Source organism: Kryptolebias marmoratus, linkage group LG2, assembly GCF_001649575.2.
Source record: "Kryptolebias marmoratus isolate JLee-2015 linkage group LG2, ASM164957v2, whole genome shotgun sequence".
NCBI classification, from domain to species: domain Eukaryota; kingdom Metazoa; phylum Chordata; class Actinopteri; order Cyprinodontiformes; family Rivulidae; genus Kryptolebias; species Kryptolebias marmoratus.
The window spans coordinates 6,002,352-6,017,666 of record NC_051431.1 but is presented as its reverse complement, the minus strand read 5'-3'; the positions used below and the strand labels follow the sequence as shown (position 1 = coordinate 6,017,666).

The 15,315-nt window shown below is 39.4% G+C and overlaps 1 protein-coding gene across 6 annotated transcripts in view; it reads left to right on the top strand.

The window, feature by feature from the left end:
* The window catches only part of stard13b (StAR-related lipid transfer (START) domain containing 13b), a 58,199-nt gene that overhangs the window by 31,352 nt on the left and 11,532 nt on the right, over positions 1-15,315 (top strand). The window contains exon 1 of one of the 6 annotated variants that reach the window (XM_017416323.3): positions 1,890-2,149. The exons of 3 other annotated variants lie outside the window; for them this stretch is intronic. In XM_017416323.3, the coding sequence (XP_017271812.1) occupies positions 1,987-2,149 (163 nt within the window). In that variant the 5' untranslated portion in view covers positions 1,890-1,986. Of the gene's footprint in view, positions 1-1,889; positions 2,150-13,842; positions 14,013-14,873; positions 14,946-15,315 lie in introns of those variants that run through there. 2 more of the 6 variants (XM_017416325.3, XM_025005979.2) reach the window with 2 other exon arrangements.

The window sequence follows — 15,315 nt, the reverse complement described above, 5'->3', positions numbered from 1 at the left end:
AAGGAGTGTGGTGTGGTAGATGTGGACTTTATTTCAAGAGGAAAAAAGATTGTTCTGTCATGCTAATAATCAGCTGAGACAGGCGACTTTTAAATCCGAGGAACATAAGTTTTAGTCTGAGCATAAATTAACAACTTGAGTAGTTTTAATTGTGCCAGATTCATCTTTGATTTTTTGTTGCCCACCCTGAAGGAGAAAGGCAATAATGTTTTTGTCCATGTTTGTGTGTTCATGTGTAATTGTTTGTCTCTAGTGTTTGGAACATACCTCGTGAACAACTGAACAAATTTTAATGAAATTCTCAGACAATAATTACTGGAGGTTCATCTGCAACTCATTAACTTCTGGAGTCACATTGATTCAAGATGGCCGCCACAGTTAAGAAACCATACAGATGGAATAGCCATAACTCAGCTAATTTTACAGATATTGGTCTAAAAATTCTTGTGATAGAAGCTGAGAGTTGTGCCCAACACCAAGCGCTACACATTGTGTAACATCTTTACTTAAAACATTGGGATTAACCTGGAAAGTCAACTATGTGTGTTACCAAAATATCTGATGAACCACTGGACAGATTTTAGAGAAATTCTCAGAAGGCAATTTTTGGATTTACATCTACAACTGATCAACTTAGAGTAAACTCAATTTGGGATGACTGCCACAGCTAATTAACCTTAACCAACACAAAAACGGTTATAGCTTAATGAATTGTACTGATATTGAGTTAAAATTTGGGGTGGTAGTAGCTGATAGTTATTCACAACACATACTCTAACTGCTAACATGCAAGATATCGCATTATCACATAAGATTGTTCATATTGTTATATACAAGCCTTGGCTAAATCACTGTAACTTTGTCATTTCTCATTATAAGACGATGTCAGCCTAAAACACTGACATGAAAGGTGGTGGGCGATTTACATAACGTCAAGGAATGCTAGGCCTTTAATTTATAACTAGGTTTAAATATTTGAGCTGCATCCAAATTAGATTTTATGCTCCAAGCAAATTCTGAGTTTGTGAATTCAATTTAAAAAAAAAATTCCTGTTGTTATGTAACTTTTAAAACTTCCTTGCTATAATGTTTTTCAAAACCCACTGAGTTCAAACCTCATTGACCTTAAACCACTTTGTCTCAGTCCAAAAGAGGAAAACACCCTGAACCCTTCTGTCTACACGAATCGTCTATTCTGAGCGTTCAGTGGTTATTACATTATGTAAATAGAATGGAATGAGAACAGAGCTTTTTTTATGTCAGAAGGAAAAAAATTGCCATCATGGCAACAAAAAAAAACTTTTTTTTTTTTTTTTTTTTTTTTTACTAAACAGGACTGAGGTTGTTTGTATATTTAGCCCAAAAGCTGTTTTCCCTGCTGAGTCGTAGACACATCGAGGTGACCCACTGAGACAGCTTCCTGCCACTGTAAGTAGAAATAGTGTGGTGGGGGTGGGGGAGTAGAAATTAGCATTCTCCAACCAAGAAAACAGCTCCTCTCTTCCTCCCACCTCCCCAGTTTTCTCTAAAGTGGCACCCTCGTCCAGTAAATTTGGCACCTGTGTCACCAGCAACAGCAGAAGAGTTGTTCTGTGTTGCAGGGCAAGGCCAAAAGCCACTATTTTTCCAAGCCCTCCCACACCCTGCATCATCTACTCCTGCTCCCCTTACTCAGTTCATAGGCATTCCAGTGGTATTTATATTTCCCTCCAGAGCAGGGGGAGGCTGACAAGCATTCACACAGACTTTGGATTCAGCTCAGTGAGGTGGGCCGTACTCCCACTGCTTCCTTGCCATTGGCCTCCGTATGGTCACATGGCCTGTGAGGAGTGAAGTGTTGGCTCTCCTCCCCCTGTGCTCTGCTGTGCTGTCCCTTTCAGTTCACTCCAGGCTTTTTGCGCATGTATGTAAAGTTTTCTGTTGTGTGACTCTGTGTATATGTATCTGGGTGCATTGGGCGCTTGGTTGGGGTAAAGTATAGCAGCTATGTTTTGGGAGCCTCCAGAGTCCACAGGCAGTGAGTATCTGAGCAGTATGACCCCTGAAACTCAGGATATCTATCTGCGAATGGATCATCACCACAGACGATCTGGCTACAGGCTGGGCAGAATCATCGCCAGGCAGCAGCTTCTGAAGAGGATTGCTGGAGGTACGAGAGACGTGTGGTGTTCAGAGATGTTCAGACAGAAGTGACAGCTCTTTTGGTTTGGTCCTTAGGTTGGGAATCAGGCTTTTCTAAGTTTTTCTGTTTAAATCCATCCTTCTTGGACATGTTTTCATGAGTACTAGAACCTGGAGGTCAAATTCTGATGTCAATCAGAAACGACAAGTGGAATAACATGATGAAAAGTGAGCTATTTCTTTTTGTTTATCTGTGTGGATTTCTATTGCTACCAATTTTTTTTCTACAATATCTTTTGGAATTGAACTTTAATTAATAAACACAAATCACATATTTATTTCTCTGTAAATTACATTATAAAACTCTTAATGGATTCATTTGTTTCACTGAAACAAATTTCTTTCACACATTGATTACACAACTATTTTCAGACATCTTGAAAAATTTCTCACACAAAATTCTGAAAGTTTCATATCAACCTCAAGTAAAGGCTTTAAACTGTTGTCTGTAGTTTTACCTAATTTTCTTATCTATTTTTTGTAGTTACAGTAGTGGTACTTTATTAAGTTATTAGTTTTTTGTACTACAACGTTTTGCTAAATTTTTTGTCCTTGTTTCTTCTCCTTGGAGGGCAGCGTGATATACCTATTAATATGTACATTGTTTGAACTGCAACAGTTAACATTGATTTTTGTATTTTGATACGCTGATTGGACAGAGTCAGAGCTGAGCTTGTGTCATTGCAGTGACTTTAGCATTCCAGCTGGAGGGGCCTGTTGATTTTGCAAGTTGAAAGTGAGTGGTGGCCATGGCGGTAGGAATACTCACCTCTGCAAGTTCCAGGGATGCCTGTTTGGTCTTAGTCATATTTCTGATTTGATGACAAGTCAGGGCCACCAGAGCGTGTTTGTGTGTGTGTGTGTGTTTACTGTAAACACTGACAACGTGCTGGATTAGATAAAAGAATCCTCAAGGTCTTACTGTACCAACAGTCTTACCGATGGGTCTCAATGTGAGGAACTAAACAAAGTAAAAGGAAGATACACAGACATTGTTTGATTTGCTACGTAAGTGAAGCCTGTTTTTAAGAAATGTAGAGAAATGTCTATTTCTTAAAATATCCTTCATTGAAATAGGAATTTTCCATATGTTATTACTTTTGAAGGTGAGCTGTGTAGTTTTAGGTCTCTGAATTGTCTGCCTCAGCTAATCACTGTTCAGGCCATTCCAGTATTCACAAAAAAACTTGATGTGTTTGATATATATATATAAACACGATAATTTTCACACATTCATGTTCAAAGACCAAGTACTGTCTGTAAAATCTGTGGTTGTTTATGAAACAACCCTATATTATTCAGACTACAGCAAAAATTTGACAATTGAGGAATTCACAGGCCATTGTGGATTTGTCTAAGTGTTCCTGTTTTGCAAAAAAAAAAAAAACGTCTGGAAACTTAATCCCCTTTTTATGGAAATCCAAATCAGGTGAAAGATACAACAACACTAAAAGATTGATGGCTCAGTGTGTTCTCTTCACTGAGAGGCTGTTGTTCTACAAGAAACTCTGTCCAGTGGAACTTATCTACGGTCCTTCTTTATGACCTCTTAACCTTAGGCCAGTCAGGAAGATCATCACTGTAATAATAAAAAAAGAAAAGTTATTCAGCCCATATATCCTAATGCATGCTCAATAATCCAGGTCCTGTTTGGGGCTCCAGCCAGCCACTTGGTGAAAAGGAGAACCCAAAACCCAGACCCTGAAACTGAGACATTTATTTTCTAAATATGGCGTTCCGGTAACCTTGAAACCCCAAAATACATTATGGCTAAGACTGGTTCATCCCAAAGATCCAGTCCCCTGGCACAGAGTAATATTGTGTATGCTGTTAAGCGCCAGGAGGACTGTCAGTTATACATCGGGGAAACAAAGGGCCAAAAGGATGGCCCAGCATAGAAGAGCAAAATCATCAGGCCAGGACTCTGCAGTTTGCTCTCATCTGCAGGCCAGTGGTCCCTCTTTCAGGGAAAAAGATGTGCACATCCTTGTTAGAGCGGTATGCTGGTTCAAGAGGAGTCCTGTCAGTCGTTAAACAGGGAGGAGGCCTCCGTGTCCAACTGTCACCTTTTTATGATGCTGTTATTGTGAGTATCACTCAGCCCTCTGTGAAGAGCAAGCAGCCATCAGGGCCCTAACAATAAGTATTAGGAGGATGGTCCTCCTTTTGCATGTGAACAACTAGTTGTGGGAGTCACCAGCAACAGGTTGATTCACTATGCAAAGGTGTTGCTTTTAAGACTGGGTTTGCTTGCAGCTCCTCAGACTGAAGTAGTTTTTAGATAAAAGACAAAATGTTTTTAACAAAGAAAAGCCCTTCCAGGTGACTTGACTCAACCTTGTTAGATTTGTATATATGGATATCATATTTGCTGTCAAATGACATAGGTTACTAATGCCAAGTATGTGTATGTTTGTGATTTGCTTTGTGTCATAGATTCAAATACTTAACAAAAATATTAACGCAACACTTTTCTTTTTTGCTCCCATTTTTCATGAGCTGAACCCAAATATCTAAGACTTTTTCTGTGTACACAATAGGCCTTTTTCTCTCAAATATTGTTCACAAATTTGTGTAAATCTGCTAGTGAGCACTTCTCCTTTGCAAGATAATCTATCCACCTCCCGTGTGGCATATCAAGATGCTGCTTAGACAGCATGATTATTGATCAGGTGTGTCTGGCTGGACACAATAAAAGACCACTCTAAAAATGTGCAGTTTACATTTACTGTATTGGGGGGGTCTGGGGAATGGGGTTAAAAAAACAGTCAGTGTCTGGTGTGACCACCATTTGCCTCATGCAGTGCAACACATCTCCTCCGCATAGAGTTGATCAGGTTGTTGATTGTGGTCTGTGGAATATTAGTCCACTCCTTTTCAATGGTTGAGACATCCGGCATCTTCACACCCAAGACCCCCAGACCCTCCCAATGGGTGGGTCCCCCCGCATTTATATTTTTAGTTCAGTATATGAAGCCTTTTAATGCCATAGCAGGAAAGCATGTGAGTTATTAAGCAGTCAGACACATTTGTCCTTACTCTGTGACACTTTACATGTGGAGTCAGTTTTGAAGCAAACAGTTCAGGCCCAGAGTATTTGGAAGGACCCTGATGGACCATATGCACTAATGTTTTTTTTTCTTCTTATGTGAATTGGTTTCAGTGTATTTGCCTATTTATGTTCAAGGCTAACATTCAGCACTTTTGGGGGCATCATTTCTCCAATGTTTACTTTTTGGTTCTTTTTTTTTTTCCAAGTCGCTGATCATTTAAAGCATCTGGACAAAGCCTGAGGGGGATAATGTGCTTTTCACCAATTTTAAGTAGAGAGGAACATTTCATCCTGTTAAGAGGAAAAGCTGTTTTGTTTGTCCTTCTGAATAGTATTAGTTATTGTTTGAAAGCACCACTGGAAAGGAGCTTGCAGTGTTCTCTCTTTTGAAAGGCTGTAACAGTAAAGAGGTTCTTCAAAGCGAAGAACAGTTAGACTCTGTCCTCTTCTTCTCATGACTTCTCTCTTCTGAGGACTGCTGTAATCATCAGCTGTCTGCTGGAACATGTGGTGCATTTGATCAAGAAAGACAGAACAAATTATTTAGGGATGTTGATGCAGATCTGTTCACATGAAGTAAAGCTAAAGAACGAGAGACTTAAACAATGTGGATAAATGGGTGTTATGTTTTACTTTACATAATTAAAAACAGTTTTTGAGTGGGATACAAAGAGAGATACAGATGCATTACAGGTTAAACTCTCCAAAAAGTGTTTTGTAGAGGCTGTTCTAAAAAATAAAATCTGAAGGTTTAGTTCAACCAAATGTTGTGATACACACAAAAACACACAGTGGAATATTTTATTTCAATACATTTTCACTGATAAATTGTTAAATTCCAGTGTGGATTTGTCTACATCATGCAGTTTTAGCTGTGCATCTCTGCTCAGTGTGGTTGTTTGTAATTTCCAGCCTCGCTGATGAAGAATGAGTAACTGATTGAAGAATCTTATCACAGCCAGGCCCAAACTGGTTGAGTCCAACCTGCTTCTGGAAATAAAGGTCATATCCAAAGAGTTCCTCATTAGATTCCTTCTTTTGGTGCAGTGCAGACTGAGCTCGTGGTCTACGTGTAAAGCTGTATGTCGTGTGTGTGAATCAGTGTACTTCCTACACAGAATATCTGACAGCTGCCACATGTTCACAGCTAATCATTTACTAAGTGCAGATTTCAGGAATGCCTCAGCTGCACTGGTACAGGAATGGAAAGTCACACATTAACTTGGAGAATTTCATTGGCCTTCAGTATTATACACTTGAAAAAATCACCCTGGAAGAGGCCTTATTGGCCTAATCATGACAGATAGATCAAAAACTGTATGTTAACACTGACAATATTTGTACCTGAAAGAAAATGATTCAAAGATTAATGTTATATTTTTAGAGAAATGATTGTTTTCACCCCCTGATAAAACAAAATACATGATAAGGAAGTTTGCAATAGTATTAGGGCTCAACCTTTACTTATTTTTGCCAATGTTTTGCATAAGTACACAAGTTTATCCTTTTGTGGCATTCAAAATTCAGCACTTTGCTGCCCTCCTCTGGTAGAAATAGATATTACCTTCTATTAGCTGGAAAAACTTACCCAAGTGTAAAAGACAATGTTCTTTCAGTTCCTGTGTTGGTCTCTGAGCTTTAACAGTCATCCTCTGTGTGACCATCTGAATGCAACTTGTCTTTTAATGGTACTGCATTTTATGTATCCAGTCTGTGGTTTATTTATTAACCTTTATTTAACCAGGGAAATCCCATTGAGATATCAGATCTCTTTTTTAAGGGAGGCCTGGACCTGAGGGCAGCCTAACATGCATGTTTTTATACTGAGGGAGAAAGCCGGAGTGTCCGGAGAAAACCCATGCAAACACGAGAAGAACATGCAAACTCCACACAGAAAGACCCCAGGTCCAACCCAGGACCTTCTTGCTGTGAGGCAACAGTGCTAACCACAAATGTGAGAAAGGCTGGGATGACTCCAATCTGTTAGAACTATCATTTAGACCAGGTCATATCATGTGTTGTAAGGCGACCTGTAACTCATTCATAATGCACAAACGTTTGCAACGCTCCTGTCAAAGTCCTTCGGCTGTTCTTTGATGTTGTTAATTAGGACTAGCATCCTTTGGGGTGGTTCTTAGCTCTAATTGTGGAAGTTCTGAGTGGGCTTTCTCACGGTAGGGGCCCTTGTTCGAACATCAGTTCCTTCTGAACTCTCTGACTCTCCGAGGGCAATTTTGAGAGGAGGAGGGAAACCCACTTTAGACCCTTGTGGGAACCCTTCCAAATGAGAGGAAGGAGGACCTAATAAAGCTCTGCAGGACTCTGGCCATCAGAATATTTTTCTGGATATTTTACTTGGTATTTTTTACCCATGTTTTGTTTTACAGACTTGTAGGCTCACATTAAATACAATTTGTAAATTACAGTATTGAGCTTCTGAACATGATATGTTTAATTTGTGTTGGTTCATCCGCTTATGGAACATGTTGATATTTTTCCATGTTTGAGTCATGATTCCAGGTCAGCCGGCTACGTGCTTGTCAGTAATTCATGGTCCCCCTTTAGCAATGCTGTACAGCAACGCTGGAAAGCTAAATTACAGTGTTTATATAAGCTATCAAAGGGAAGGAAGAATTATAGCCACACAACCACATATTTTAGGTAGGAAAACAGCATGACATGGCAAGGCATGCAGCCTACTGAGCTTTACATAAAAGGAGACCTGTATGGACTTTAAAACAGAATGAAAACTGAAATGTAGTCCTATAGAAACTTGTTAAATAGGGGATTTCAGTCAACTGTATGGCCAGCTGAGAGGGAGCTGGCATAGAGACGAGAAAGAGGAAGAGCTGAAAATCCAGCTGAAAAAACTTAAAAAGTCAGTCTTGTCAAAAAAAAAAAAAAAAAAAAAAAAAAAAAAAAAAGAGAAAAACAAAGAGATGAAGAGTTTGAAGGACAGAAGACAGAAGGCAAACTGGGGAAATCAGACAGGCCCCTAGCACAAGTCCTGAAGTCTGTTTCCAAGTTTTAGATCTGCACCACAGGGAGCACAGATGGCCACAGGTACTATATATCTGCATGGTCTGTTTCAACAGGCTGTTTTATTATTTATATGCTTCCTTTATTGGCCTGAGAACTATAGACAACAAGAAATATAATCTGACAATGAAAAAAAAGCACCCTTTTGTAAGATGAAAGCTTGATGGGTTTTATTACTGTCAAACCTGCATGATTAATCTTGCTCTGCATTATTTATTTGCGTTGTGTTAGAGTAAACATCCTCAACTCAAGTACTGCAAACATGATCACTCTGCAAAAAGCATGATTGGTGGAGCGAATAGTCCAGTGTTTCAATAAAGATATACCTGGATAAAAAAAGGTCATCTGCAAAATTCAAAGTAGATTATTTTAATATCACCTAAGAAAGCAAATCTGTCATAAAAACTGTCAGGACAGTTGCCAAAACATTAAAATGCAGGGGAACACTGCTGCAGTCCACTGTCTGGAAGTGTTTAGCTTGTACACCAAGCCTTGGATGTTGCTCTATTATGCATTTCACAGAAAGCTCTGCTGGTTGATTGCTGATGTACTTTTAACTGCTTCCTGAGATTTAGAGTCAGATGTCTCTTAACAAGGGATGCTTGCATTTAAGTGTCTCTTCGGTTTTATGTGTCAGTGGTTTCTGTAGTGTGACCACAGGGGTAAAGCACCTGTTTGTAACGTTAACACTTCCTTTGGTCTTTTTCTATTTGCCAAGCAACTTAGGGGGATTTGGCATGTGGCTGTTAGAAGAGTTTCTCAAAACTGAGTGAATTTGTGACACTGGTTGATGAAAACTCTTCAGAGCTTATGATTTAAACTTTGAAGCTTTGGCTTGTTCGGAGGCCACACAGTCCAAACATTGTAGTCCACTATTTATCTTCTGGCTCCGATAGCCAATCAGATCAAGTGGGCTATCAGGTACAGTTAAGGTCAGGGATAATTTGTTAATCCTTCACTGAAAGACTGTTTGCGGTTGTGGAGAGACTCCTCAGACTGCTGTTCAGCGACATGGAACACGGAGTGATACCATCTTTATGAGACAGTTTGTAGTGATTTCCCATTAAAAAACCCATCATCCTGCCCCCACATGTTGCTACCAGTAAATCCCCCTTTAAGTTTGATTTTATTTTCTTTGTTCCCAGACAAGACTGTAAAACAAATGAATCAGCTTTGGATTTGATGACAGACGTTCTGGTGAATTAACGTTCAAGTATTTTGGTGTTTTCAGTGCATTTTGATTTAATTAGGAACCAATGGATGCCGAGAAAGCTGTGCCCAGTATTTCCTGACTTGATTGAGATACAAAAAGAGAAAGAGAGAGTTGATGAGTTTGTTTCCCTCGAGGATGAAAGAACCCTCACTCTGGGTGTCCTTCAGAGGTGAAGGAGAGTGTTACCACAGCTGTGCTGCTCTTGTTTAAATTCAATACAGGATCTCAAGATGAAAACAGCCCGATGACTTTTGACCCAGCAGGATTTGGCAATGGTCAACAACAGCAGCTCTCAAGCTCACATAGTTATGTTATTTACTCTCAGAATCAATAGGCTCCTGCTGTGAGCGTGTGTGTCTGCTGTGGATCCTGCACCAGTGGATCCATTGAAAGTCTTTAACCAGACAATGTTTATATTCGAACAGCGTGTATCTATGATCTGACCTTTAACAGAAAAGAACAAAAATTTTGGTACAATTGATGATGAAAGCTCTATGATTAAAAGGGTGTTTAAAAGACTTGTCTCTAATGTGTGAAGTGGATATCTGTGAAGCCCTGACCCACAAGTTTAGAATGCTAATGCCTTGTTGGCACTGGCTTTTTCCTGGGCTCGGACCGTGTTTGTCCTCTGCGCTCCAGGGTCTGCTGAGGTTTGCTTTATCCGCTTGTTGCTGGAGACGTGCGGCCCATTGAAAGAATCTCTCCGCAGGTCAGTGTAGACCATGGGGAAAAGCTGACCAAAGATTTGCTGGTTCATTTGTAGTTTAGAACATTTTGCTTTGTTGTCTTAGCAACCCAGCCTAGAGGTGATCATTTTAAACCTGCATCCCATGTGGACTGCAGGATAACAGGTTCCCAGCTTGCTCCACAGGATCAAATGAGGGGACTAGTTGTCCCTGGGTGATTCAACACAGGCTCTCTGTAATTACTTGGCTTGTGAAGCCAGCTAGATCATGTGCCAATCACAGCATCCAGAGCAACAACAAAGCTACTGTGTTGTTACTCACCTTTGCAGACAGATTTTACAATTATTCATTACTTCAACACCTTGCTTGTTTAAAAGTGGTGTAAATGCTACCAACCCAGAATGCGATGCAACATTCGCCTGTGGCACCTCCTGTTTTGTTGAAAATGGTGGAAAATGGGGCTGAGGATATTGAAGTCTGAGGGACATGTAGAGCTTAGTTAATTAAGACCTACTCTAGAAAACTGGAAGGCTTTATTCCCACGACATTGTGTGAAACACATGGGGCAGGGCTCTATTAATCCACCTTGTGAATTGCCAGTATTTTTTTAAAGAATCACAGGCTTCATTTGTAAAACCAATAATATTTGAAAAATTTAACAATACTTGAATTAAGACCCAAAAATTTAATAAAGAACAATTAGAAGGACCTTTTGAAGGAATTCATATAAACACCAGTAACTATTGTGTCATAAATGAACAACTGCATGAAGCAAATACCTCTGTGTTCCTAAACCATTTAGATCAACAGACTGACGGTCCTTCTCATCATAATGTGTTATGTTGCACTGCCATGTGGCATCCAAAATAAACCACAAACACTGGTTTGGAAAAGGGTCTGTTTTAGCAGTTTTTATCGCCATCATAAGCTCTTTACAGATTTAAGATACATAACATTATTGGCTTCATCATATCAAACATTCAGTCATTCAGACATTTGTCAATTTTAGTTATTGTTTCTCACAGCTTCATTCGCTGAGTTCATATTGATTTGAAATTCAAACTGTTTTGATTTACCTTTTAGAAAAGTGAATGAGAAAAGATGAATAAAAACAATTCACAGTTTTTCATTTGTTTTAGGTGGTACTTGTCTGTTGGATGGACATTACTTGTGTTAAATGAATCTGACCTGGCAAACAGTAAAATGATGTGGCTTGCCAGCTGTTTCCGGTCTGAACAAGAACACAAAAAACTGAATGGCATTTTCTCAAATATGATAAATATCTGAGACATGAAAGTAATTCTTGAAGAAAGTGTTCTCATTTTTTGTGTGTGAATTTTCTACTAGGCCTTTTCTTTCTTCCTCAACTTTTTTTCTGGATAAGACAACTACTTTTACTTCAGACTTGTTTTGATAATGAATAGAAAACTGACAAATGGGATGTGTGAATGAAATAGATATAGAGGGCAATAGTGGGTCACAATATTTGCCATCTGCTTGACACTGGACAGCTAATCAAGTAAAGTATATTGCTATAAAGATGTTATAGTCACATTGTTCTCATAATGTGTCATTTGCCATAAGCGTTACAGCTCTAACTGTGCAGTAGCTGTGTGAAACATTCCATTGATGGAAAAAAAGCAACCAAAAATGACACTTTTAACATTTACATCTTGTGAACAATCTTTGCTACATTTTGGAGAGTTTAACTGCACTGATGTATCAGTGTTGTTGCTATCAACCTAAGAAAAACCTGTCATTTTACTTTACATGAGCAAACGCTTGAAGGGTGACATCAAGACATTACGTTGGCGAGACACAAGCAATATAAGCAAGTCAGCATGCTTAAGACAGCTGACCAAAAGAATTAAATATGCTGTAGTAAATGAAGTCACTAAAAACACAGTGCTGACAGTTAATCACACGCATAACCAGCAGAGAATCCCTTCCTTCAAGTCTAGACTTTACTTAAAGATAAAATCATTTTCATGTCATAATCTGTTTTCTGTTTAAGTCAATTGTATAAATGAGGCCCCAAATCTGTTCCTAATAGAGAACAGATCTCCTGAGCCTCCTGCGTGCACAGCCTTGCCATTTCTCAGCCACCACCTTCGTCCTTTGGCTATCTCTCAACATAATTTGAGCTTCCCATTTGCTCCCGTATGAACAATTGCAAACTGTGAGACAGAAGGAATGCAGGGCTATTTTGGGCATGAAACATCAGATGTTGTGGTTTTGAGACAGGCTAGAGGAGGGGTCTGTGTGTTTCCCCTGGCTGTCTGTCTAGTCTTAGCTGACTGCTCACTGTGAGTGGGTGTCTGTGTGCAATTAGCTTCATAAAAGAAGAGAGGCCTCTCTTATAATGTCGCCAAGCATGACGACACCTACAGTAGTCAGTAGAATCTGTTTTCAGATTGTTGTTTCTGTCTTTCTCCCTCCAGGTGTTCAAACAGATAATCTTGGACCACAGTTGCAGCCTTTCTTGTCTGGCTGATTCATTCTGGGGTAAAGCAGGGAGGGGGAAGAATGCAGTCAGATCTTTTTTTTTTTATTGGACTACATCATACTACTTAAAGTAGTTTGTTTTTCTCTACAATTCTAATACGTGCTAAGTGCATTCGAAGGTTTTTTTATGGCAACTAAAGTGCATTACGTATGTCGTTCTGTTTGTACTTGAAGATTAATACCCAGTTCTGGCCCCAGTATATCCGAACAGGAAATGGTAAACGTCACAGCAGAGGTGGGCCACATCTGGAAATCTGCTCACATGATTGGAAATTATGAATGGATTAGATGTTTTTTATGAAATCACAGGACCATGGAAAGTCCCGATTGTTTCCTTGGAATACACATTTAATGAATATTTTTTTCTAAGTCCTAGGTTTAGTGATTTCTTCTGTTATAATAATCTAATTAAAAATGGGTTCCTCACTCAGCCTGTCCAGTGCCTTCATCTTCTTGAACTTAATTCATTAATGTAGATGCTTTTCAAGTGTTAGACTTGCCATTTTTAAAGATTGTTTCCTGATTGTTTCAGATGATATTGATCACTATTCAGCTCATTCATTGATTTAGCCACAAACTAAAAGGTTAGACAGTCATGAAACGGAGTAATTTATCACTCTGATGATGCCAGCATGCAGCCTTGAGAGCCAGCATGATTCACTGCTACTGATTGCTGACAGTTTATGTCATGGTTTTCCCCGAGTTCAGCTGTCTACGTGTTTCCATTTCCTTGATTCACTGGAATAACATCTGGAGCTTTAGAACCACACTTTTCTTTTGTTTGCTTAAATGAAACATTTCCCACATTACCTTTTAACAGATTTTTGCTACAGTTTTGAAAGACTGTAAAAAGACAGCTTTGTGTTCTCTGTCCAAATAAAGAAAAAAACAAAGAAGGAAATTATAGTTATTTTAAAGGCAACATCTTGAAGTTCATAAGAGTATTAAGATTAAGAGGTACGGCCTAAATCCATGCTTAAAGTATTTTCTGAGTTGTATATGAAAGAGCTGTGGGCAGAGCTGGGTAGAGGGGTTGGGCACAAGGAGCAGTAAAGAAAGACCGGGGGGGTGACTGTTTTTGGAGTCTGCCACAGAAAAGGGGTGGGTTAAAGGATAGATTTAGTGTTGGGACAGGCACATGGTGGTTGGGGGTGTAGATGGAAAGAGAAAGGGAAAGAACGAGCTGTGGATTTGAGTTCAAGCTGCCAGCTGTGTTCAGGGAGAGAACAGGAATGTGCCTCGGCGTGGGAATGAAGATGCTCTGACAAGCTGAAACACACTCTGAGGACTTGATTAATGTATGAAGTATACTCTGGCTGAATGATGAAAATATCTCGTAAGTACACAGCAAATTTTTTACTGGAAGGAAACTGCCATGCTTAAGAATATTTACAGCTGAAAATGATCTTTCATCACAGTATGGCACAGTATGATTGCTGATAAAGCTTTACTTTGCTTGTAGGATAAAATAAGCTGTTCTTGTTGTTATTTACTACTTTAAAATAGAGCTTGTCAACTTGTTTTGACGCTGCCAAGAGTTTGTTTTCCTTCATCACTATATTACATGTCATATGTTGAGTGTTATATAATCATTCATTGTTCTTTTTATAGAACACTGCGTTAAACTGAATAGTAAAGGAGGAGTTGCCTTTTCCATAGATAGTTCACACATACACAGCTTTTGGCATTCTAGGCCATTGTGTTGCGTCAAAACTGGGTTTCATTTCTTTGTGAAATTGTAACACTACACTGTACACAGCTTTAAAGCTTTGAGTTGTAGAGAGCAAACACAAGTTCTAAATCTTTGGCATCATGCCCACCCGGCCTTTTATCCGCATGAGATTTCCTTAGAGAGAGGATGAGAGGACAGAATGTCTCACTATCATGTTACAGAATGCAAAACAGAGGAATTCCCAGCTCATGTTACTTTTCTCTCAGTGGTCCAACCTGAGGCTATGGGACACAAGAGGACTCGACAGGGCTCTCACTATGTGCTGCAGTTAAATAATACAGGCCTGATATTATCCACCTGGGAGGGAGGTCTAGTTGAAAAGAAAGCCTTTAGCTTGTTCTGGTGCAGGTGGGAAAAGAGCAGAGCGGCTCCTGGCAGCACACACATGTTGACTTAACTGCTGGTTAAGGGGGTAAACAGTGGGCTTTTTTGACATCCAAGGACACAGGGAACTGTTAATATTTATTCAGTTGCTGGTCAGACAACCAAAGTCAGGTTTCGTTGTGTTCTGAGTTACACAGAAATGAAGCAGCACAGGTGAGTCATAAATTACCATTAAAACAATGTATGACAGCACTATCTTCCTCACAGGGCTACAGTAGGTGTAACGACACAGAACTGTGTGATGTGTATCTGTGGTTCATGCAGTTTTGGTGAGATCTCACATGTGTTATCTGTTTGTCACCTATGTGTGCTACTGATGTGTTAGTTTTCCTGAATGTCACATTTACTCTCCTTCAGTGATTCAAAGATTTTTTTTTACACAGTGGGAAGCTTGTTAAACCACTGATGTGTGGTAAAACATTTTTAGCTGGCCCTTCTAAGGATCCACTCTGTGTAATGTTGCTGCAGAGTAAATAGATTTGTTTGTTGGTCTTTATATTTATTTTAATTCAGGGTTAAGGCT